The 26959-nt window shown below is 45.3% G+C and overlaps 1 protein-coding gene across 1 annotated transcript in view; it reads right to left on the reverse strand.

Annotated features, from left to right (window-relative positions):
* The window catches only part of TIMELESS (timeless circadian regulator), a 75461-nt gene that overhangs the window by 14197 nt on the left and 34305 nt on the right, over positions 1-26959 (reverse strand). The window contains exons 17-22 of the mRNA XM_075591401.1: positions 24993-25119; positions 23621-23822; positions 21617-21768; positions 21404-21489; positions 13042-13165; positions 339-421 (exon numbers count right to left, since the gene is read on the reverse strand). Of these exons, the coding sequence (XP_075447516.1) occupies positions 339-421; positions 13042-13165; positions 21404-21489; positions 21617-21768; positions 23621-23822; positions 24993-25119 (774 nt within the window). The remainder of the gene's footprint in view (positions 1-338; positions 422-13041; positions 13166-21403; positions 21490-21616; positions 21769-23620; positions 23823-24992; positions 25120-26959) is intronic.

Here is a 26959-nt window from a genome sequence, read left to right on the forward strand (position 1 = left end):
ACATCCAATGAGAGCGGAGCTGCGTCAACGTCACGCCGCCGTCAGTGCGTCGCGGGCGATTGGCCCAGCGACGTCACTGCCCCGCCTCCCTCAGTCTCCCCCCGCCTTCGATCGCGGACGCTGGCTCGCCTGTATGGGCATGAAATCGCCCAGATTTCAGCAGGCGAGCCTCAGCGTCAGCGCGGCTCGGAACTCCCCACCCCTCTATAACCCGGGCCTAAGAGCTGCTGTCCTGCAAGGCTCGGTGTGCTATCTTAGTACAGTAAGGCAACACATACACTGAAAAGCAGCAACAATGTTGTGACAATACATTAGTAAAAAAACATTTATCGACTTACCATCTGTTCCTTCAAACTCCTCATAAAGGCGCTGAAGTTCTAGTTCTTGGTCCTCGGTCCACAGAACAATGCGGGTCCCCTTGCTGTAAGAAAGAAATATCACAAGTTAGTGATCTGGATAGTGAAACAGAGAGAGAGTTCTAATTACATCAAATCTGGCTAAGGCCTCGGGCATGGTCAGCGCTTAGGTGCTGACCCGTGCTGCTGCTCGGCAGTGAGCCCCTGCAGCCGCAATGAGAGCAGCTTTAGCAGGGGCTCGCGCACGCCTCCGCAAGCGTGCGGAAGCGTAGGTCTTACACAATTTTTAGTTTCTTGTTTGTTCAATTCTGGAGTGCTGCCTGCTGATTTCGTTTCCAAACGGTATCGTATTGTATATATATATATATATATATATATACAGTGCTCGACAAACCCGGTCGCCAACTCGCCAGCTGCGATCGGATATTGGCTCGTGGCCAGTAGCTTTTCTCCTGCTCTGCAAAAACAAAATCCCCTGCTCGCAAAAAAAAAAATCCCTCTGGCTGTGACGCGGCTTGGAGTTGCCAGGACTTCAAACCGCCCTTCCTTCTCTGCATGGGTAAGATGTGGACAGATGCTTGAGGTGGGGGGGAATTTAATGCACTGTAATAAATATTTATATATACTGTACTGTACTGGTGTTTCTCCCCCCTTCCTCCGGCGCTCCCGCTGCCCGCGTGGGTCGGGTGCTTCACCCCCCTCCCTCCGGTGCTCCCGCTTGCCCACGCGGCTTGTGTGTCACTCCCCCCTCCCTCCGGTGCTAGCGCGGCTTGTGCGGCTCTCCCCCCCTCCCTCCGGTGCTAGCGCGGCTTGTGCGGCTCTCCCCCCCTCCCTCCGGTGCCCGCGCGGCTTGTGTGTCACTCCCCCCCTCCCTCCGGTGCTAGCGCGGCTTGTGCGGCTCTCCCCCCCCTCCTTCCGGTGCCCGCGCGGCTTGTGTGTCACTCCCCCCCTCCCTCCGGTGCCCGCGCGGCTTGTGTGTCACTCCCCCCTCCCTCCGCTGCCCACGCAGCTCGGGTGTCTCCCCCCTCCCTCCGGTGCCTGCGCGGCTCGTGCGGCTCTCCCCCCCCTCCCTCCGGTGCCTGCGCGGCTTGTGTGTCACTCCCCCCCTCCCTCCGGTGCCCGCGCGGCTTGTGTGTCACTCCCCCCTCCCTCCGGTGCCCGCGCAGCTCGGGTGTCTCTCCCCCCTCCCTCCGGTGCCTGCGCAGCTCATGTGTCTCTCCCCCCCCCTCCCTCCGGTGCCCGGGCGGCTCGTGTGTCTCTCCCCCCCCCTCCCTCCGCTGCCCGCGCAGCTCGGGTGTCTCTCCCCCCTCCCTCCGGTGCCTGCGCAGCTCATGTGTCTCTCCCCCCCCCTCCCTCCGGTGCCCGGGCGGCTCGTGTGTCTCTCCCCCCCCCTCCCTCCGCTGCCCGCGCGGCTCGGGTGTCTCTCCCCCCTCCCTCCGGTGCTCCTGCTGCCCACGCAGGGCGGGAGGTAGTAGCGGGGTGTTTCTCTGTCACATTGTGTGTGTGTGTATGGGAGAGAGAGAGAGAGGTATGGGAGAGAGAGAGAGGGGTATATGAGAGAGAGAGAGAGAGACAGAGAGAGAGAGTGTGTGTGCGTGTGCGTGTGTGTGTGTGTGTGTATGAGAGAGAGAGAATGTGTAGGACACCAGAGGTACCCCCCCCACCCACCCAGTCAGTCACCCCCCCCACCCACCCAGTCAGTCACCCCCCCCTCCCACCCAGTCAGTCACCCCCCCCTCCCACCCAGTCAGTCACCCCCCCCCTCCCACCCAGTCAGTCACCCCCCCCCTCCCACCCAGTCAGTCACCCCCCCCTCCCACCCAGTCAGTCAAGTCAGTCACCCCCCCCCCCACCCAGTCAGTCACCCCCCCCACCCAGTCAGTCACCCCCCCCCCATCCAGTCAGTCATAGTCAGTCATAGTCAGTAATCCCCACCCAGTCAGACACCCCATCACCCCACCCCCCCAGTCACCCCACACCCCCAATCACCCCACCCAGTCACCCCACACCCCCAATCACCCCACCCAGTCACCCCACACCCCCAATCACCCCACCCAGTCACCCCACACCCCCATCACCCCACCCAGTCACCCCACCCAGTCACCCCACACCCCCAATCACCCCACCCAGTCACCCCACCCAGTCACCCCACCCAGTCACCCCACCCAGTCACCCCACACCCCCAATCACCCCACCCAGTCACCCCACACCCCCAATCACCACACCCAGTCACCTCACACCCCCAATCACCCCACACCCCCATCACCCCACCCAGTCACCCCACACCCCCAATCACCCCACCCAGTCACCCCACACCCCCAATCACCCCACCCAGTCACCCCACACCCCCAATCACCCCACCCAGTCACCCCACACCCCCAATCATCCCACCCAGTCACCCCATCCCCCCACAGTCACCCTCTCTCTGTCTCTCACCCTCTCTCTCGCCCTCCCTCTGTCTCTCTCGCCCTCCCTCCGTCTCTCTCGCCCTCCCTCCGTCTCTCTCACCCTCCCTCCGTCTCTCTCGCCCTCTCTCTCCGTCTCTCTCACCCTCTCTCTCCATCTCACCCTTTCTCTCCGTCTCTCTCACCCTCTCTCTCCGTCTCTCTCACCCTCTCTCTCCGTCTCACAATCTGGATCTGGATATCTTATTTACCCTGTATATCTTAACTGCCCTATACTACACCGAAATAACCTATACTGCTTTCTTCCAGATCTGACTCAAGCTTCACACAGGAGACATCGGAACCCTCCCTAACCCAGAAGACAGGTAGGGAACACATCCACTTCAATGTATAACATTGCGGGAATGAGGGTACCTGGACATTGATGGACTGCGGATCAGGTAAGATTCCAGGCGGGATTGCTGCTTTAAATATTGTGAAGCGGAGACGTCCAGGCACTGGTTAAGGAGTGCAGGGAACTAGTCATTCACATCTGGCTTTTTTTCTTGATTTTACATTTTTACACGCACGCACGCACACACACACACACATACACACACATACACACATACAGACACACACACACACCAAGGACTAATTGTAGTATAATGTAATACAATAAATAAACTTATGTCAAAAACGAATGTTCTTACTAGGAATTTATTCAATTTATTTCATTTATGTTTTTTTTTAAATGCGGGGCTGGGGGCGGGATTAGAGGCGGGGTTGGGGGCGGGACTAGGGGCAGGACTAGAGGCGGGGTTGGGGCGGGACTAGGTGGCGAGTAGATTTTTTGGTTCGGCGAGTAGATTTGTGGGTGATTTGTCAAGCACTGTATATATATATATATAATCCAGGAGGAGCAAAATATAGGGAAATAAAAAACAGAAAACAGTGCAAATTTAAGTGCAGACGTTGAGACTATGATGAAAATATAATGACAATATCTTGGCTCTGTCGGTCTATCTACTCACAAGATGTAAGTGGTAAGTATGCAGTAGGCAGATTGGGCTGCCACCCCAGGTGGTAGCTGTGTATTGTGGATATCCCTCCAGGCTTATCTCGTCAGGGTAACCATGGTGTACATAAGGGAGGAAACAAAGCTACATAGCACGATCTGTCTTTCCAAAAACTTTATAAAATGAGTATAAGCATATAAAATGTGCACTTACAATGTGCCAGAATTAAAAATGCATTTATCACAATCACAGTGATTCTAGGGTTTTTTTTCCGATCTCACCGCCTCCTCTCTGGCTCTGGATGTCAGCCGTCTGCAGCCTGGAACACTCAGCTCCGTTTCTCCTCCGGTGCGTGTGACGTCACTGCTCAGTGGAAGGTACAGCTACGGATCCCTCACTAGACCAAAACACCACTCTACGCGTTTCGCCCAGCTCAGCAGCTGACAAAGCCATTGACAGCTTGCTGAGCTGGGCGAAACGCGTAGAGTGGTGTTTTGGTCTAGTGAGGGATCCGTAGCTGTACATTCCACTGAGCAGTGACGTCACACGCACCGGAGGAGAAACGGAGCTGAGTGTTCCAGGCTGCAGACGGCTGACATCCAGAGCCAGAGAGGAGGCGGTGAGATCGGAAAAAAAACCCTAGAATCACTGTGATTGTGATAAATGCATTTTTAATTCTGGCACATTGTAAGTGCACATTTTATATGCTTATACTCATTTTATAAAGTTTTTGGAAAGACAGATCGCGCTATGTAGCTTTGTTTCCTCCCTTATGTACACCATGGTTACCCTGACGAGATAAGCCTGGAGGGATATCCACAATACACAGCTACCACCTGGGGTGGCAGCCCAATCTGCCTACTGCATACTTACCACTTACATCTTGTGAGTAGATAGACCGACAGAGCCAAGATATTGTCATTATATTTTCATCATAGTCTCAACGTCTGCACTTAAATTTGCACTGTTTTCTGTTTTTTATTTCCCTATATTTTGCTCCTCCTGGATTGTTTGAAATACATCTTTCTACTTGGAACCCTGGAAACAGGTTCTACCAGAGGGTTTGAGCAGGGTTTATTTTTTGAGCACTTATATTAATTTATATTACACTTGCACGTATCACTATTGTATATATTTAAGTTGTTAGCGCCTTATATTCACTTATTCACAATATATATATATATATATATATATATATATATATATATATATATATATATATATATATATACACATACATAATAGCTGAGAGACCCGGCGTTGCCCGGGATGTGAACCGTGAATAAGTATGTGTAAATGTTGTATAGTAAACGGTTAATGTCATGTGAATGTTATGACACTCACACACTCACACACACTCACACACACTCACACACACACACTCACACACACACACACACACACACACACACACACTCACAAACACTCACAAACACTCACAAACACTCACAAACACTTTCACACAGTCACAGACACTTACACAGACTTACACACACACTCACACACACTGACACACACACTCTCACACACACCAGCACCAACACCCGCTCCCCCCCCCCCTCCTGCGCATGCAGCGGGGACAACGGTGGGGAGAAGGTGAAGCGGGGACCGGAGGGGCATCCCTCCTCCCATCTCACGTCCCGCGGCCTGTCACGCGGTGACAGGGGGGAGCCGGGAGCGGAGGGGCATCCGCCCTCCCATCCCACGGCCTGTCGCGCGGTGACAGGGGGGAGCCGGGAGCGGAGGGGCATCCCCCCTCCCATCTCCTGTCCCGCAGGCTGTCACGCGGTGACAGGGGGAAGCCGGGACCGGAGGGGCATCCCCCCTCCCATCTCCTGTCCCGCAGGCTGTCACGCGGTGACAGGGGGAAGCCGGGACCGGAGGGGCATCCCCCCTCCCATCTCACGTCCCGCGGCCTGTCACGCGGTGACAGGGGGGAGCCGGGAGCGGAGGGGCATCCCCCCTCCCATCTCACGGGCTGTCACGCGGTGACAGGGGGGAGCCGGGACCGGAGGGGCATCCCCCCTCCCATCTCCTGCCCCACGGGCTGTCACGCGGTGACAGGGGGAAGCCGGGACCGGAGGGGCATCCCCCCTCCCATCTCCTGTCCCGCAGGCTGTCACGCGGTGACAGGGGGAAGCCGGGACCGGAGGGGCATCCCCCCTCCCATCTCCTGTCCCGCAGGCTGTCACGCGGTGACAGGGGGAAGCCGGGACCGGAGGGGCATCCCCCCTCCCATCTCCTGCCCCGCGGGCTGTCACGCAGTGACAGGGGGAAGCAGGGACCGGAGGGGCATCCCATCTCCTGCCCCGCGGGCTGTCACGCGGTGACAGGGGGAAGCAGGGACCGGAGGGGCATCCCCCCTCCCATCTCCTGCCCCGCGGGCTGTCACGCGGTGACAGGGGGGATCCGGGAGCGGAGGGGCATCCCCCCTCCCATCTCCTGTCCCGCGGGCTGTCACGCGGTGACAGGGGGAAGCCGAGACCGGAGGGGCATCCCCCCTCCCATCTCCTGCCCCGCGGGCTGTCACGCGGTGACAGGGGGAAGCCGGGACCGGAGGGGCATCCCCCCTCCCATCTCACGTCCCGCGGGGTGAAGGGGTGAAGATGCGCTGGCCATTTTGTATTTTCCGCGACCGCGTTATAACGGGGTTTACGACATGAAGGCTTTATTTTAACGGTTAAGCAGTGTGTCGCATGAGGCTGAAGGTGAGTCGGGGGGGGGGGGTGTTTGTGGGGGAGGTGGGGGTTTGTGGGGGGTGTGGGGTGGTGGGTTTGTGAGGCACCGGAGTGTTTTTGGAGTGTTGTGTTGCAAGGTATATGAATAAATTTGGTGCCGACAGGAAGGCTTTATTTTTCCGGTGAAGCAGTGTGTCGCATGAGGCTGAAGGTGAGTTGTGTTGTGTCCTGCGGTTTTCAGGTACTTACACAATATATATATATATATATATATATAGAGAGTCTGTACCTGATTCCTTTTGGTGGTAGCAGCCGGTGAGGGTTTAGTGCGTTCAGAGATGAGAGCTGTGAAGCGTCGTCTCCCAGAGCAGTGAGAGTTAGGTGCGTTCCCAAAGCTCAGTGAGGGCTGGGAGAGTGAGGCAGTGGTGAGGTTTGCGGGGGTGGGCCAAGGGGGCCTTGAAACAGTGGTGTGAGTGTGTGAGGCCAATGAGAGGTGGGGGCGGGCCAAGGGGGTGGTGTGAGTGTGTGAGGCCAATGAGAGGTGTGGGGGGCGGGCCAAGGGGGTGGTGTGAGTGTGTGAGGCCAATGAGAGGTGTGTGGGGGCGGGCGGGGCAAGGGACCAATGAGATTGCCGCTAGGGACAGGGAACACACCAGGGAAACATACATACATACATACATACATACATACATACATACAATGCTTTCATAAATATATAGTAGATAAGTAGATATATAGATATATATATAGTAGATATTTATTTATATATATACAGGCATACCCCGCATTAACATACGCAATGGGACCGGAGCATGTATGTAAAGCGAAAATGTACTTAAAGTGAAGCACTACCTTTCCCCACTTATCGATGCATGTACTGTACTGCAATCGTCATATACGTGCATAACTAATGTAAATAACGCATTTGTAACAGTCTCTATAGTCTCCCTGCTTGCGCACAGCTTCGGTACAGGTAGGGAGCCAGTATTGCTGTTCAGGACATGATGACAGGCGCATGCGTGAGCTGCCGTTTGCCTATTGGGCGATATGTACTTACTCGCGAGTGTACTTAAAGTGAGTGTACTTAAAGCGAGGTATGCCTGTATATATAATATATATATATGCGCTCCAGGAAAATAAAAAGGAAGGTGAAACTGTTGCATGGATATATATGTCCTGTTATACATGTCCTGCCAAGTACTCTCTCACAGGGTGACATTCAATACACGTAATTGGTATGTAGGAGGAATGTACAGAAACAGTAGGAGGGCATTTGGGAAAGTCCTTCTGCAGGATTCGTAGTGCGTTAAACAAGTACAAGACGTTAGTACTTCTATCCAGACAGAAATGGTCTACAGACCAAGATGTGTCATTATGTACATACAGTAGTTACATAGTAGATGAGGTTGGAAAAGAAATAAAAGTTCGACCTATGCCAAGTCTAAACACCAGATTCTTTATCCTATATTTGAACTTACAGTATTTTGATCCAGAGGAAGGCAAACAAATTCCAGTGAAATATCATCTAATGATAGCTCATAGGGGGAAAAAATCAATACCTTCCATACACCTTATAATGGCAATCAGATTACTCCCTGGATCAACATCCTTCCCATGTTAATTTGTTTGGTATATCCCTGTTAACCCTCTGTGACGGTAGGGGTAAATATGACAGCGTTTAATAAAAGTCAAGCCCTGCATTACCCCATACTATCAATAATACAGTTGTACAGGCATACCCCGCATTAACGTACGTAATGGGACCGGAGCATGTATGTAAAGCGAAAATGTACTTAAAGTGAAGCACTCCCTTTTCCCACTTATCGATGCATGTACTGTACTGCAATCATCATATACGGGCATAACTGATGTAAATAACACATGTGTAACAGGCTCTATAGTCTCCCTGCTTGCGCACAGCTTTGGTACAGGTTGGGAGCCGGTATTGCTGTTCAGGATCTGATGACAGGCGCATGCGTGAGCTGCCGTTTGCCTATTGTGCAATATGTACTTACTCGCGAGTGTACTTAAAGTGAGTGTACTTAAAGCGGGGTATGCCTGTATTATGTTATGTGTATGTATAGCTATATACAGCTCAACCCCGTTATAGCGCGATCCGCTTATAACGCGGTTTGAGCGTGGACTCTGAATTAAAAAAAATGGTAAGTTTTTTTTTTTGCACACACACTGCACGCGCACACACAGTCTCTTTAAGGGAGCTTGCTCTCGCAAGACGGAAGCAGAGACAGGGAGAAGAGCTGCAAGATACCGGGTAAGTGCTGCGTGCTGTTGCCGCTGCCCCACCGGGCCTGGGAACGCTGGGAGAGTTCTCAGCTTTCCCCCTCTGGCGGACACGGTACCACCACAAAAATAAAAAAAATACGGTGGCCCCCGAGGACCGCGCTATAACGGGGTTAAGCTGTATTATGTTGCCTGGTTCAGCACCTCAGGGACCAGGGGTTAATTTTGGTTGCAGGAGAAATGTTGCAAAAGCTGTCTGCAACCTTTCCCTGCAACAGTTTGTCATGTTGCTCTTTCTAATGTTGCTGTTTAAACCACCAATCAGGGTCTGGGCACAAACAGCACCTGGCCCTTGAATGTTGCGTGTTAGTATAGGGGTGCACAAAGTGGGGCCCGGCTGTTAGGCTGAATTCAGGGTGGATGCTACGCAACGTGCGCACGTCCGTCACAATTTCGGGTTGTTCGGTGGGAGTTTTCAAACTGAAAACGCCACCAGCGACAAAGTACAGCGTTGATGCTGCTACATTTTACCGCTATAACCCAAAATTATATTTCAGGGTACAGTCACGTCACGTGAGCAGTGTGACACGTTTGCCACGCCCCCAAACACCGCGACCCAACTCCTGCAGCTTAGTCTCAGATCGCTGAGCTGCAGGAGCACGTGGCGGAGGTGCGCACGGAAGCTTGTGGCCGTAGCGTCCACCCTGAACCCGGGAGGCGCTTCCCCGAAGGCATTTATAATAAATGCCGGGGATCGCACAAGGCCTCTAACTTTTTACTTACCTTACCTTGCCTTCCAGCAACATGCCTCCATGGCAACCCGGCGGCAAATGACGCCGCGGGGTGCTGTGACATCCGCACATGACCCAGCAAAGTAATTTGACGCTGGAGCCGTGCAGGGGAGGAGTGCGCAAGCCAGAGGGGGGAGACAGAGGGGGGGCATAAAGGAAACTTTGCGCACCCCTGGGTTAGTTTATAAGAAGGTGGTGAGGGGGAGACCCCTAGTTAGGCTGAAGTCACTAAAGGAATTGCAGGAGCTGTTAGCTTGGACTGGGCTGCAGCTCAAGTTTCTGTACCAGAGAGGATTCCAGTGCTGGTGCCAGGACTAAAGTCCAGTCCAGACCTCCTGTGGGGAAAGATCAGGGAAACTCTCTCTAGGATAGGGAGGTCCCTGCACCTAGGACTATAGATACCCCAGTTTCTCCAGTTGCGAGTAGGTGTGTTATCTGTTTATCTGTATAGTTGTGTGATTCTTCTTTCCAATAAATTAATTTTATAAACTCTTGTGTTTCTGTCTGGCGAGTTGATCCCTGGTATTAGTCCTGGTCTCCAGTGACACCCTTCCTTTCTAAAAATATGTCCAACCTTTTTTTGAAGATATCTATTGCATCTGTCATCACAGCCTCCATGGGTAATGAATTCCACATTGTAACTGCCCTTACTGTAAAGAACCCTTTCCTTTGTTGCTGGTGAAATCTCCTTTCCACCAACCTTAAAGGTATAACCCTGTGTCGTTTGCACTGCCCTTGGGATGAATAGTTCCCTTGAAAGCTCCTCGTATTGTCCCCAAATATATTTTTTATATAGTTATCATATCCCATCTTGCAAGCATCTTTTCTAATGTAAACAAATCTAATCTAACTAGCATCTCTTCATAAATGAGATTTTCCCCTTAATTTATTTGGTGGCTCTTCTCTGCACATTTCCTAGTTCCATAATGTCTTAAAGTGGTGCCCAAAATTGTACTCCATATTCAAGGTGTGGTCTTACTAATGTTTTATAAAGGGGCATAGTTATGTTTACTTCCCTTCAAGCCATTCCCAGTTTAATGCAAGATAAGATCGTGTTTGCTTTGCAGCTACTGCATGACTTTGGGGACTATTGCTAAGCGTGCTGTCTACAAGCACTCCTAAATCTTTATTCATCAAGGATTCTCCTAATTTTTCCCCATTTAATTTACAAGTCACCTGTTTATTCTTGTATCCCAAATGCATAACCTTACATTTATCTGTAGTAAACTTCATCTTCTATTTACTTGCCCAAGTTTCCAGTTTATCTAAGTCCTTCTGGAGAGAAATTACACCATGCTCTGATTATCCTACCTTACACAATTTTGTGTCATCAGCAAAGATGGAGACTTTGCTCTCTATGCCAACCTCAAGGTCATTAATAAACAAGTTAAAAAGCAGGGGTCCCAGTACCAATCCCTGAGGTACTCCACTCATGACTTTAGCCCAACCTGAAAAGGTTTCATTTATAACAACTCTTGTCTGTCCTTCAACCAGTTCTCAATGCAACATTTTGTCCGAGTCCAATTTGCTTTATTTTGTAGAGGAACCATATCAAACGCCAGTGCAAAATCTAAATAGACCACATCAACTACATTACATACATGACACAAAGCTTGGCCTCCTGCAGACGCACTTACTAGTATTCCCTCCTACTGTCTCTGTACGTTCTCCCTACCTACCAATTAGATTGTAAGCTTCTCGGAGCAGGGACTCCTCTTCCGAAATATTACTTTTACAGTATGTCTGAAGCACTTATTCCCATGATGTGTTATTTATATTTGTTATTTATATGACATGTATTACTACTGTGAAGCGCTATGTACATTTTATGGCGCTATACAAATAAAGACATACATACATACATACATTACCCAGGTCTAAATTCCGACTTACCTCTTCAAAAGATACTAATACGGTTTGTTTGGCATAACCTATCCTTCATAAATCCATGCAGACTATTATAAATAATTGTTTTCCATTAGGTATTCCTGAATATTATCCCGTATTAAACCTTCAAGTATCTTCTCCACTATTGAAGGCAGGCTTACAGGTCTGTAACTCCCCAGTTGTTATGTAGCTCCCTTTTTAAATATAGGCAAGTCTGCTTTACGACAACCCTGTGCAAATGCTGTCCTTGAATATTAAATTTAAATGTTTTGGTCATAACTGAACTTAACTCCTTAAGAACTCTTGGATGTATACCATCGGGGCCAGCTGCTTTATTTACTTTAATTTTATCAAGCCGCCTATGCACTTCTTCCTCAGTTAACCAAATGTTTGTTCATTTATAGGTTGGGGCTTCCTCCTATGGCACTATTCTTGCCTGGTAAACAGAAGTAAAGTATTTGTTTAATATCTCTGCTTTTTCCTCATCTCCAATAATTTACTGAAAGGGTCCTATATTTTCTTTTCTAATGTTTTTGTTATTAAGGTACGTAAAGAACTTTTAGGATTGTTCTTGCTTTCTATTGCAATCCTTTTACATTATCCATTTTTGCTAATTTGATTGCCCTTTTGCATCTTTTGTTACATTCCTTATAATTCTGATACAATGCCTCTGTCCCTTCTGACTTTAAGGCTGCGCTTATGTGCCGGAGACGCGACAAAACAAATGTATTGCCGCCGTCGCGTGCGCTTCTAGTAGAAGCGACGCGACAGCTTGGTTGCTATCGCTGGAAATTAAGTCAATTTGTTTTTTCCAGCGACCGCAGCGTGACGTCACATCACTGTCGCCGGCACTATAAGCGCAGTCTAAGAATCTAAGGCTAAGGCCCCGGTCACGGCGCTCTAATGCGCGCCCGCGCTTTCGGCTGCGCGTTCCGGCGATTCCCCGGTCTGCAGCTCACTGCAGGAGCAGAGACCGGGGGGGGGGGGGGGGGGGGCGTGCCGGAGGAGTGACGGGGGCGCGGCCATGACGTCACCCGGCAGGTTCGCCCTCATTGGCTGAACCGCCGGGGGGCGTGCCTAGCCGCTCGACGCGAGTTCCTGCTCTCAATTCTATTGAGAGCAGGAGTAGCTCTCGCGCGAGCGCTGCGGCCCCCCCTCGCAGCGGGCCCGGCGCCGTTGCGGGGAGGGCTCTGGTGAGCGCAGCGTCCGCTGCAGCATGCAGCGGGGGCAAGGCCTAAACGCCCGTCTCTTTTCCATTTCCTCCCCGACCTGTTTATTTAGCCAAATTGGTTTAGACTTGTTTCTATTATATTTATTACCATGGGGTATACACTAATAAATGTGCTTTTCCAACAGTGTTTTAAAGACTGCCCATTTATCTACCACATTTTCCCTGCAAAAATGTTATCCCAATTCATTCCTTGTAGATTATTCCTCGGTTTACTAAAATCTGCCCTCCTAGAATTTTAAGTCTTTGCTGAACCCATGTAAAATAGTTTTTTATCATTTATTTAAAATGAGGACATGTTATGATCACTTTTACCCAAATGTTCCCGGACTTGAAGTACTTTGTTTGATATTACCAAATCTAGTAATGCTCCATCCTTCAGCATGTACTAATTATACATACATATATAATCAGAGGTACACAAAGGGCATTGTTCTGTTGCATACGTGTTACCCACATCTCCCGTTTGAAGTCCCTGACACTATCAGCCAGTCCCATCTGCACCAGGTGGTTTATGATTTGCTTCCGAGTCCGAGTCCCGGGCTTAATGCTAGCCAGGATACGGTCCACCACATCTGCATCTTATGATCGAAAAACAAGAGAAGGGTGAAATCAAGGAAAGCTTTGCAGAGAAGTGTTTAAATGCACAACCAATCAATTACAGAAACCTGTATTGGCATTCTTCCTCTCCTGCTTCCATCCATTGTATAAAATGAGAAATCCTCCATACAAACATGCAGCAATGTGACTATTATCACTAATATAAAGGGCCTCCATTATATTTTGTTTTCTTCAGTATACACAATCACATTTTCCATAACATCTTTAATATGGAATTGTATTAAGCCATGAATTCCTCGACCAACCCAATCTGTTCATGACCAACAACAAAATGATCGGAAAGAGATCGTATTCTCCAGAAAAATCCATCTTCAGTGCACTCACCGTAACGTTTCATTATAGAATCAATTTTATTTCTGTTAACGCACAATTATTTTTTATTTAACAAAGAGTATTTTCTTCAACAACGGGGCACAGCAATGGGCACTTCGTTCGCACCTTCGTATGCAAATGTATTTATGGGCTTTTGGGAACAGACAAATATTTAGTGACAAATAAATTTAGAGACAATATTATTTTTTAGTGTAGATTTATAGATGATTTAATATTAATTTGGGACGGTGACACAGACACATTGAGCAGATTCGTGGAGACCCTAAATAACAATACTTATAATCTACATTTCACATATACCACTCATATACAGCATATTACTTACCTGGATGTTCTCCTGTTCATTGATCTAAATAACTCCATACAGAGTGATATATATATAAATACATATCCAAATTAGAGCATATCCTGCGCAATCTTAAAAATTGACCTTTTGGGATCCCTCGAATGAGGGATCTTGGATGATTACTTGTTGCTCGCAAAAGAGTATTTTTTGAGTTCTCCTTTCTATATCTATATCTATATCTATATAGATATAGAAAGGAGAACTCAAAAAATACTCTTTTGCGAGCAACAACTAATCATCCAAGATCCCTCATTCAAGGGATCCCAAAAGGTCAATTTTTAAGATTGCGCAGGATATGCTCTAATTTGGATATGTTTATTAACCAATCTAGAATTCTGGCAGAGAGATTTGAACAAAGGGGTTATGATCATGACTGCATACAGACTGCCTTTGAGAATGCTTATATGACCTCAAGAGATGAGTTATTAAAAGTTAAGATAACTAAGTCTAAGAAATTTAGATGTAAAACAGATGGACCTGCAGATAAATTGCTGAAATGTAGTCCAGATGAAGAGAACATGCTTTTTGTCACACAATTTAGTCGTCAATCGGACGATATCAAATCAATAATTTCTAGACACTGGCATGTTCTCCAACTGGATTCCACTCTCAGACCGTTTGTTCAGAATCGACCTAGATTCGCATTTAGAAACGCTAATTCTCTCGCTTGCTCCATTTTCTCAACACCTATTCTCTCCTAGACCCTCTACAATCTGGCTTCCGCACTGCTCACTCCACGGAAACAGCCCTCACTAAAATAACTGACGACCTCCATGCTGCCAAAGACAGAGGTCATTACACTCTGCTCATATTACTCGACCTCTCTGCAGCATTTGACACCGTGGACCACCCTCTTCTCCTTCACATTCTCCATACTCTTGGTATTCGAGACAAAGCTCTAACCTGGATCTCATCCTACCTCTCCCATCGTACTTTCAGTGTCTCTTCTGCTAACACCTCCTCCTCCTCTATTGTGGGGGTACCCCAGGGCTCTGTCCTGGGACCTCTTCTCTTTTCTCTGTACACACTCTCTCTAGGTGACCTAATAACATCTTTTGGGTTTAAATATCACCTCTATGCCGACGACACACAAATGTACTTTTCAACACCCGACCTTACACCTGCTGTACAAACCAAAGTTTCTGAATGTCTCTCTGCTATATCATCCTGGATGGCCCTCCGCCGCCTTAAACTCAACATGGCTAAAACAGAGCTCCTCATACTTCCTCCCAAACCTGGCCCTACTACCTCCTTCCACATTACTGTTGGAACTACAAACATTCACCCAGTAGCCCAAGCACGCTGCCTAGGGGTCACACTCTACTCCTCTCTCACATTCGCCCCTCACATTCAAAACATTTTTAAAACTTGTCGCTTTTTCCTCCGCAATATAACAAAGATACGCCCTTTCCTCTGTTGCTCGACTGCTAAAACTCTGACTCAGGCCCTCATTCTCTCCCGTCTTGATTACTGTAACCTCCTGCTGTCCGGCCTTCCTGCCTCTCACCTGTCTCCTCTACAATCTATCCTAAATGCTGCTGCCAGAATCACTCTTTCCTAGATCTGTCTCAGCATCTCCCCACATGAAATCCCTCTCCTGGCTTCCGATCAAATCCTGCATCTCACACTCCATTCTTCTCCTCACTTTTAAAGCTTTACACTCTTCTGCCCCTCCTTACATCTCAGCCCTAATTTCTCGCTATGCACCATCCCGACTCTTGCGTTCCGCTCAAGGATGTCTTCTTTCTACCCCCTTTGTATCTAAAGCCCTCTCCCGCCTTATACCTTTTTCACTGACTGCCCCACACCTCTGGAATGCCCTTCCTCTCAGTACCCGACTAGCACCCTCTCTATCCATCTTTAAGACCCACCTTAAGACACACTTGCTTAAAGAAGCATATGAATAGCACTGTGAATATTCTGAACACGATACATAAATCTTGGCCCCTGCAGACGCACTTACCAGAACTCCCTCCTACTGTCTCTGTACGTTCTCCCTACCTACCAATTACACTGTAAGCTCCTCGGGGCAGGGACTCCTCTTCCTTAATGTTACGTTTATGTCTAAAGCACTTATTCCCATGATCTGTTATTTATATTATCTGTTATTTATTTGATTACCACATGTATTACTTCTGTGAAGCGCTATGATCATTAATGGCGCTATATAAATAAAGACATACAATACAATACTCTTTCAACATACTTATCCCCAAGCTTGTATACAGCCCCAGTCAGTCAAACTAGAGGGTTTTCACCCCCCAGAGGTTTCCACAAATGTGGGGTTTGTAGCATATGCAAATATGCGAGACCTATGAAATCAGTTACATCCCAAGTTACTAAAGATGTATACAGAATAAAAACTCTGATCACATGTAACACTGATCATGTTGTATATTCCCTTAGATGCGGTTGTGGAAAAATGTATGTAGGTAGAACCATCAGACCACTAAAAAACCGCATCATGGAACATATTAGATCAATCAAAAAGGGAGATATGAGATTTCCGGTCTCTAGACACTTTGTAGAATGTGCAAAAGGAAATCTAGAATCTTTCTCATTCAATGCTCTGGAACATATCCCACTACCTATTAGAAAAGGTAATAGGTTGAGTATCCTCAATAAGAGAGAAATGTTTTGGATATTTTCATTGAATGCACTTAGTCCGATAGGAATCAATACGGACTGGGAATTGAAGCACTTTATCACCTAGATTTATTTATGTTTGATGTATCTGTTTGGTGAAAAATAACTTATGCTCTTCATTTGTGAAATATCCATCTCCCTTCTCCCCTTCTTTCCCTCTCTATCTTCCTCCTTTCTCCCTCCCCCTCTATTCCCATGGGAGGACATGTCATCAGCTCCTATGTAATGACTTTTCTCCAACTATTATACAATTGATTTTTATTATATCTGACATTTGTCAAGTGACTAACTTGGTATCTATGTACAAGATATACCGATTAATGTGTCAAACTCTTTAGGACGTACTAAATATTATATGTTTAATTAAGATGAATTTGTCAGATTTAACAAGGTATAATCGTTTACATGATACCAAAATATGCATGATCAGTTATGCTTTAATAATGATTTTATACAAGTCAAGTGTTCTTTTTCTTTTATTAATTTTTAACACTCATGTGGGTTTCATGTGGCTAATTGGTTAGTGTTGTCATAAATATTAGATTATTATTTCAAATATATTACATAATAAATGTTATACAAATACATCTTTCATCTGACATCCATTGCCTATTAACCCACATGAATGTTTATATGTTGTTTTGTTTGTGTTATTTTGATAATAAGTTTTAAATGTCTTCGGTTTCTTTGTTTACATTTTTGCATGTGCCTTAGTTATGGAGCGAGTATGGCCGGTTGAACTGCCACTCAGACTGCTGGTTCCATCATTGGTCCCCCTGCTTTCGAGTGGGGCACCAATCGCAGGTCTGTAGGGGCGGGACTTCCGGTAACTCGTCCCATAAAACTTCTGCACATTGAAGAGGGTTTTACTCTTTGAGAAAGTGCAGTACATGCACGAAACGCGTCAGAGGCTTCTTCCCTGACTCCTGTTTTTAACAATGCTGTCTCACGTTCAATAAATTGCTGATTATTGATACCACTACCAGCTTCAGCCGCATTTCCTTCAATTGGAACGCATCACTCGGCGTTTGACACGCAGTGCACCGCCATTACCCCTCCCACGCCAGGAGGAGGTTTACATTGTGTTTGTTTGGGGCTGAGAGCACGCAGAATCCAGGATTTCTCGGATGGAGGTCGTGAGTACAGTTATGAGAGAGATTTAGGTCTAGCTCTAGGGTTTATGGACTTTTAGATTTATGGGTTTGGGGTCCATTATTTGGATATCCTTACATCCTAAGACATCTATTTTGCCTATATTATAACCCACCTTGTGAGCAACAATGACCTACTTTTGAACATTATATATATATATATATATATATATATATATATATATATATATATATATATATATGAAAAGGGGGAAGAGAGAGCGCACGCCCATAGCGTAAAATAGTAAAATTTAATGAGGGGGAGGGGAGAGAGGGGATAAGAATTGCACTTACAAAGGTACAATAATAACAAGCATATTTTGATATATAATCACCACCATCCGGTCAGAAGCTGCAGTGTCTTGGTCTTTGCTGTCCCAGAATGACGTCCCGATCAATGTCCAGGGTAGATGATCTCCTCTCTGCCTGTTTTGGAGTCCTCTAAAGTAGCTCCGAGATTGGAAGCCTCTGCAGCAATCGCGCGGATCAGTCAGTCCCAGCGCGCGGTGGTGATGACGTCAATGTCCCTGCGTCTGACGTAATGACGCTCCCTGACGCGTTTCGTCACTCAACGGGTGACTTTCTCAAAGGGAAGTCAGGAGAGGGGAAAGGTCCGGTATTTTATACCCAGTCCAATGACCCTAATGATTTAAAACACACCCCTCTCAGCTGAAAAGGTACTCATTGTTAATGGATATCAATCACAAAACGTTAAATCGTATACTGAGACTTTAAGGTGAAGTGGAGATCAACTATGAAATTAAACAATGAAATATGATGAATTATATATAAAACAATTAAAAGACAATTAAAAAACGCCACTTAAGTATGTAAGGAAAATAACCTTACAACCAACATGCATTACTAAAACAATTACTTGTGAACCATTTACAAAAGATATAGAAATGTCACATATCACTAAACCAATCAGGTATATGAAGCTCTATGGATCCCAAGGGGGAATATCCCCCCTAATGTATGAACATATATAATGGATAAACCTGCCAATACCTTACATCAGAGCCATAACCTGACTAACACTACATATTAAACAATTTACATTAAAAATAATAGTATTAATAACAGTATAAAACTCAGCAGGAGAGCCCTAATATCAATATTGATTTCTGTATAATCGCCAATATTATCATTCTTAGGTCCTGCAATAAAGCAGACATCTAGGATAATGGAATCTATAAGCCACGAACAAAGGAGGTATCAGGGGAATGAACTACTAATATGAATAAACTAAATGTGCAAAATATAGTGGGTATATATAAATGAGTGTAAAAATGTGAATAAGATCAATCATGAATAATGATTTACTAAACATATGTGTGTGCTATTGCCTGTGAACCATGAATTACAATATACTAACTAGGTGTAAAAACATTATTCATGATTGATCTTATTCACATTTTTACACTCATTTATATATACCCACTATATTTAGCACATTTAGTTTATTCATATTAGTAGTTCATTCCCCTGATACCTCCTTTGTTCATGGCTTATAGATTCCATTATCCTAGATGTCTGCTTTATTGCAGGACCTAAGAATGATAATACTGGCGATTATACAGAAATCAATATTGATATTAGGGCTCTCCTGCTGAGTTTTATACTGTTATTAATACTATTATTTTTAATGTAAATTGTTTAATATGTAGTGTTAGTCAGGTTATGGGTCTGATGTAAGGTATTGGCAGGTTTATCCATTATATATGTTCATACATTAGGGGGGATATTCCCCCTTGGGATCCATAGAGCTTCATATACCTGATTGGTTTAGTGATATGTGACATTTCTATATCTTTTGTAAATGGTTCACAAGTAATTGTTTTAGTAATGCATGTTGGTTGTAAGGTTATTTTCCTTACATACTTAAGTGGCGTTTTTTAATTGTCTTTTAATTGTTTTATATATAATTCATCATATTTCATTGTTTAATTTCATAGTTGATCTCCACTTCACCTTAAAGTCTCAGTATACGATTTAAGGCTTTGTGATTGATATCCATTAACAATGAGTACCTTTTCAGCTGAGAGGGGTGTGTTTTAAATCATTAGGGTCATTGGACTGGGTATAAAATACCGGACCTTTCCCCTCTGACTTCCCTTTGAGAAAGTCACCCGTTGAGTGACGAAACGCGTCAGGGAGCGTCATTACGTCAGACGCAGGGACATTGACGTCATCACCGCGCGCTGGGACTGACTGATCCGCGCGATTGCTGCAGAGGCTTCCAATCTCGGAGCTACTTTAGAGGACTCCAAAACAGGCAGAGAGGAGATCATCTACCCTGGACATTGATCGGGACGTCATCCTGGGACTGCAAAGACCAAGACACTGCAGCTTCTGACCGGATGGTGGTGATTATATATCACAATATGCTTGTTATTATTGTACCTTTGTAAGTGCAATTCTTATCCCCCCTCTCCCCTCCCCCTCATCAAATTTTACTATTTTACGCTATGGGCGTGCGCTCTCTCTTCCCCCTTTTCTTTTAGATTCCCTGTGGATGTGGTTTGTCCACTTTGAGAGCAGCCGGAGACCCTCTACACCAGAACTTACCATCTATTGGACTTTTCTGAGGACTGGTTTTTACACTCTTTTTCCATTTTTGGACACATATATTCGCAGTATTAATTGTTTATTATTTTTATTTTATGGTTTACAGGTTTCATTGCTATTTCATTTATATTACTGTATATATTTTTCATTTATATTTTAATTTTTATGTTAGATATTCCATAGAATTAGTAATTCACCTATTTATACAGTGTTGAACTATTTCAGCTAGTTCCATTGTATATAAGCCAACCATTAGCAGAGGCGCAGCCTTGTTCTTTTGTTATATATATATATATATATATATATATATATATATATATATATATATATATCTTATACCTGGACTTGTCAAACACCTTTTTATGGATAAAAAAATTACTAATTGTGATGCATGCTTTTGATGTCTCAGAGCATTGGACTAGGAGATTTATCTCCGCTTTCTCCACTCACCGTAACAAATGCCATATTTCCAGACCACAATGCAGTTAAATTACATAATCTTTACATTTCTTACTATAGTAATTTTAACAAAGAACTCCTGCTTAGTGAAGAAGCACTTCTATAGCCATTTTAAAATTAAGTATGAACAAAAATGCAGGAAAACTAGACATAAAAGCGTACCAGGGATAAGTAGACGATTCTGAGAATACAAATCCAGGGGGACTACGGCACTATGGTCCCACCAAGGTTAGTTGTCACGTTCCTTGCTCAACTGCTACAACGAACATGGAGGCCTACTATTGTATTTATGATTGTAAGCGACAGATGTTACTTTTTAATTTGAATATAACCATACACTTATCCCTGATGCGCTTTGTGTATTTTTCGTTTCTGGAGATCTCCGAATTGCCAGCTGGGATCTAGTGTCCCGACATTAAGCTGCAAAGGGAGGATCTTCTAATACCTACATATGCATTTTTGGAAGCACCACAGCTGAGAGACATCTCATTAATACAAATGTCACTGAAATGTTCAATTAGTTAAGGTGAAATTGATTTTTTTTTTTCAATTTTATTGGAGAGCAGGTAGCGTTTCAGCTGCTACAATAAGAGCTGCTATTTATAATGTTTAAAAGCATATTTTAACAGTAAAGCACAAGTAACGGCACATAGAGGAATCTCAGGGGACAACATTTTGTGAGCAGCTCTTACCTTCCACCTCATTATACTGCAAATAAAGACCCCTGAGCTCTGCTTCCTCCTCTGGAGTCCATTTTAAACGCTTGCGGTTTCCATCACTGTATTAATGAAGAGGGAGACAAAAGTTGTACTACCATTAGCAGTGGAATAATATGGCTCGTCAGCCTCCGAGAGCGTAACACTTTCTTCCCATCCACTGGCTCAACTTGTAAAACGCTGCCTCACCTCTCTCCTTCTCCAAGTTTTCTGTAGCCCTCGGTCATCTCTCTCACTACAGCTGTGTTCTTCCAGAAAAGAAGCTCCACGTATGCCTTGGTGTTTGTGGCAGCGAGGGCAAAGAATTTATTCAGGATATACTTAGAGAAGGTTACCAACTCCTGGAATGATGAAAGTAATGGTACCCACTGCATTAATGCAGCATTTAGCAATCACTGCATTGTAAATACACAAAGAACCAAAAAATGTTTGTAGGTAGGTGGCCTATCCTCCCAGAGCTCACCCCTCCCCACCTTTATAACTTGGGAGGTTTTCTCATGTTGCTGTATGAACAGGATCTACTATGGTTGTTTCCCCTCATACAGAGGTAAAAGGAAAGGTTCACAGTGTAGTGTTAGGACCTGTATATTTGGTTATACATTTACGTTGGTATGCAGGCTTATAGCGCTTTGGCTAAAGGGTTTAACTATATGACCAAGAAAATATTATTATTGGAGTATTTAACTTTATACATATTACCATATATGTTTTGTCAATTGGATGTAGCATTGGGCTCCCGTCTTTTGTTACATACATTTGCCACGCTCAGTAGCACTCCTTTTGACACACACACACACACACACACACACACACACACACACACACACACACACACACACACACACACACACACACACACACACACACACACACACACACACACAAAATAAAGAGTACCCAACTTAGTAAATAAACTATGATATAACAGCCATTAATGGTGCTTGGAACAAAGATAAATGGAAACAAAGAGAAAAGTATTCCAAAAATAGCACTCAGATATACTCAAAATTATATAAACATACAAATGTTATTGATGACCTCAAGAAATAGACATATAAGTTAAAACAGTCCCTGATGCCACCCTCTCAAGATGTCAGTGGGAAAACCTCATTCAAACAGTAACATGCATGAGCAAGATATACATAATTAGTATAACCTCATGTAGAAAAACCTGTTGAGAAAAAGGGGTCTAAAATAGAACCTCTCCCCAATGAGGCCAGCTGGTCTAAAGTTAATTGTGTAAGTTAAGAAATGGACCTGGTTAAAGTCATACACAGAATTTGCTATAATGTGAGGTACAAGAGCACACAATCCCTATACAACCCAGATAATCAGAGACACCCCCAACACTACAGTCCCACTCAAAAATAACAAACACCAATGTCAGATCCCAGATGTAACGTGGACTAAGTAATAGCACAAAACAGCTCTGCAGTACATCAGGGTAAGGCATCAGGGAGTACAAACATTCACATTTATATGTACTGTTTGAGCTTGCTGGGACTGTGTGTCCTAAGGGCTCGCTCAGACAGACTTCTACGGCAGCTTGCTAGCGTTTGTGCCCCCTCCGCACAGCGATCTGTGCTCAAACAGCAGGAGCCAGATCGCGGCGTTTGGGGGCGTGTAACGAACGCGTCACGGAGCTTGTTCGCCTTAATTGGCTGAACCAGCTCGCGTCACGCGACTGTAGCCCAAAAGTTCAATTTGGGTTGTGGCGGCAAAATGTCACAGCAACGACTCTGCACTTTGCCGCCGGTGGAGTTTTCCGTTTGAAAACTCCCATCGCACAACCCAAATTTGCGACGGACGTGCGCGCGCATGCCGCATCGCCTGCTGTCTGAGCTCAGCCTAATACTGGCTAGAAAGAATGTGCAAACTGAATTAATGTGGGTGATGTAATAATAATGTAAAACTATTTTGGTGGAGATTACAAAATTATTTTGCGTATTACATTTTTTTTTTTCAACCCAATGACTGAAAAAGGCGGTAATTGAAAGCATTTCCATTTTACTGTTGAGAACTGTTTATTACACAGCGGTTTCTAATGGATAGACAGGGGAAGTGATGTCGGTTGTGGGGAGAGGCAGAATGCCACTTAGTATGCTTAATGGCAGTGAAGCTCGAGACAAGCACTTATGCGCACAGCCCTATACAAAATAGAGTAGCGGTGTGCCTGGGACATCCATTCATTACCTTGTAGGCGGTAGCTGCTTGGTCGCTTAGGATACGGTTGAAAAGACAGAAGACTGAGAGCTGGAAGAGAAGTGCATCCATTTTGAGGTCGTAGGCAATGCGGTGCAGCATCTTTGCCACACAGTGGTTGGTGTGAGTGCTGTTCTGCTGATAGGTCTTCAGCAGAAGGACATAGGTCTTCACCACGTTACAGCTAGCGAATCTACAGCACCATTCCCCCCGCCCCCCAAAGGAGAAAAACAAAAACAAAATAAACACCAAGTATGCAAATACCCTCTAACCGTGTGATTCACCCAGAAATACTGACTGCAACATGGTTTCTGTATTCAAATTCCTCATCTCAAATCCCACACAGATGAGAACAATTCATATTGTCTATTTTCCCTTTCCTACACAATTATGTCCTACTCTGTTCCTCGGCTTTTCCATTGTGCGTCTGTCTCAGGTTGTGTGTGCTCTAACTCAGAAGAGGGTTAGCGTTAGCCAGATAAAGCAGCATGCTTTCAATGTAAGTTGCAAAAGTATCTTTTGACCTAAAATAAGTGCGCTTCATTGATCAAGGATATGTTAAACCCCTTCAGTAGGAAATTATGGTGTGTTGTATTTGACTCAGGAGTGGCTTATGCAAAAGGACAGGCAACTTTTCAGATAGTATTTAAAATGCTTGAAAACCTTTTATTAACTGCAAGTCAAACATAAATGCACATATTGGAATATAAGAAGACAACATATTGAAGGATGGAGACACTATGCAGTGTGAAATGGGAACCTTAGGGCTGTTATATACAGCATGCGGCCGTGCCTGCCTATGCGAACGCGCGTGCAAGTGCCGCATGCTTTTCCTGTCTATAGAGCCGTGAGCTGCAGGTAATGTATATATGTGTGTGTGTGTATATGTGTATGTGTGAGTATATGTGTGAGTATATGTGTGTGCATGGGTTGTGTGAGTGAAAGGAAGTCCTAAATAAGATTTTTTTTAAAGAAAAAAAAAGTTAAAATTTTTTTTTACTTCTGCAATCATACACACACGCACGCACGCACGCGCGCGCGAAAAGATGATTTTCCTCATCTTCGTCGCTGTCTGTCGGCTCCCCTCTCCCTGCCGTGCGCGCGCTGCCCTTGTGTAGAAAGGCTGACTGTCAGCCAACTAAAATTCCGCGCGCGCGCACGGTGTAGCACGCGCCCGGCACTATAGAACGTGCCTTAGAGAGATGGTGAGGTTCTCAGGTGGGAAGAGGGGCATGGTGATACACAGGATTAAAACTTTAATGTCAAAAAGGTTAAACTCTCCTTAAAGTGTAAAGTATCGTTCACGCTCCTTTGATTTTATTTACTGGTGTATAGTGAATCACTTTATACCGGCACAATTTACCGTTTCATATAATCCAGAAAGTTAAATTCCTTCTCAGACACCTGCACTGAGGTAAGCTCTTCTTCCTCCGCCTCCTCCTCTTCCTCTTCTTCTTCTACCAGTTCCTCTGGCTCAGCCAATGTTTTCCCTGTAAGAGAAACATGGGATTATAAGTGACCTACTGTATACCACCCCTGAAAGAACGTAAATCAAGCCAGTGCACAATTGGTGCATAAAAGCAAATATTCTATCAAACCTTTCAGCAATTGCACAGTGTTTAATACACAGTGTCAGGTATCAGGTTGTTCAAATCATTGTGTCAAAGAGATGAATCGTTGAGTGTGGGTCACATATTTTCCATACAACGAACTCCCTAAATTTAGAAAGGCCCGTGGGATCAACTCCTACCAGTTCCAATACATGAACATCTTAACACACAGTTTCCTACTGCTGCGCTGATGATGGAAGAAGCAGCAATGGAAAATGCTGTTTTGGAGACTACAGCAATTGAAAAAATACGCCCCTGCGGTCTTGATCCAAGATCAGAAATGACATCCTTGACATTATGCCAAGGGCCATTGAGGACCAAGGTACTGAATAGTGCACAAGTACAGTAGAGGCAACGTTTATTCTAACATTTGCCGTAAACTAGCCGGGTTACATTCTGGGTATGTGCTGGGTATGTGCTGGGTATGTTCTGGGCTAGTTTGAGGCACGTTTAAGGCATTTCTGCATTGACTAACGACCCATAGGATTAACACAGCAGGGATCCCTGGCAGTCCAATTCAGTTTGAATGGGACTGCCAGGGACCCCCGCTGTTAATCTGATAGGCCATTAATCAATGCAGGAATGCTGGGGCTAGTTTCAGGAAAGTTTAAGGCATGTATTCAGAATGTACCTGGGTGTTTCCTGGGTTTTTTGGGGAATTGCCACTGGTTTTTGTTCGAATAAGAGTTGCCTCTACTGTATATAAAGGTACATTTTAAACTTTCTAGTCATAGCTTAACCCTTTCAGTGCCAAATCAGACAGCAATGAGTAACAGACCTCTCTGGTATTGAAAGGGTCAGTGAATGGTACAACTACGGAAACAGAAATTGGTCAGTAAAACACCTGGGGAAGCCGCAGCAAAATATGAACATGGTTAATGACGGCATTAAACTGCACAGGACCAAGCATGCATTTTGTACCCCCTAATCCCTCATTGATTGGTCTGTTAGGTTGTATGCTATTTCTTGAATCTATTTTTTTCCCCACAACTGCTTATATTTAATATATCAATCATTGATTATATTTATCTGGTGCACATATTTGTATATTGACATAGGTACTAGCATTATATTACGTCACAGTCAGTCCCAGAGATAAGCCATTGATAAACATGTTAACAGAATAATATGAATAAGGTGAAGCAATTCCTTTTAAGTTGTCATGTGTGCACCAGCATACAGTTGTAGCCTTGGAGAAGTGTGGATTCAGTGCAGGCAGCGATACTTTTTAAATGGTCAATATGTACTTGTGTATACACAAGGAAAACTGTAGCGTTTGTAAGCCTTTCCTATCTCGACACTTATACAGTATATGACTTACAATACTGTTTGTCATGTAAGGTTTACTCATTATCTGGTAAGAGGTATACAGCATTTTAGGATGTATGCTCTGGAGTATCTTTTCAGATCTTTCCACATTACTTAAGTCACTGAGTGAGAGGCTTTCCACCACACGGCTCTCACAAACAAGTCCAAAGAGTTAAAGAGCTAAAGCCTATGGGATTTGTGGGTAGGAAATCCACCATTAAAAAAAGCCACTGGTGGAGGCGCATGCGCGAAGCCAGAGTGCATGGAAGCTTAGTTCCCTAGCTCCCTCCGCACCGGCTCAAATATCGATTAAAAGTGGCATTTTCAGCGACCCCACACAACACAGCAAATAAGATTTATCAATCAGAACACTCAGAGATGCCGACCAAGGCAAGATCAAAGTCAAAAGACC

The sequence above is a fragment of the Ascaphus truei genome, chromosome 3 (assembly GCF_040206685.1).
Source record: "Ascaphus truei isolate aAscTru1 chromosome 3, aAscTru1.hap1, whole genome shotgun sequence".
Lineage (NCBI taxonomy): Eukaryota > Metazoa > Chordata > Amphibia > Anura > Ascaphidae > Ascaphus > Ascaphus truei.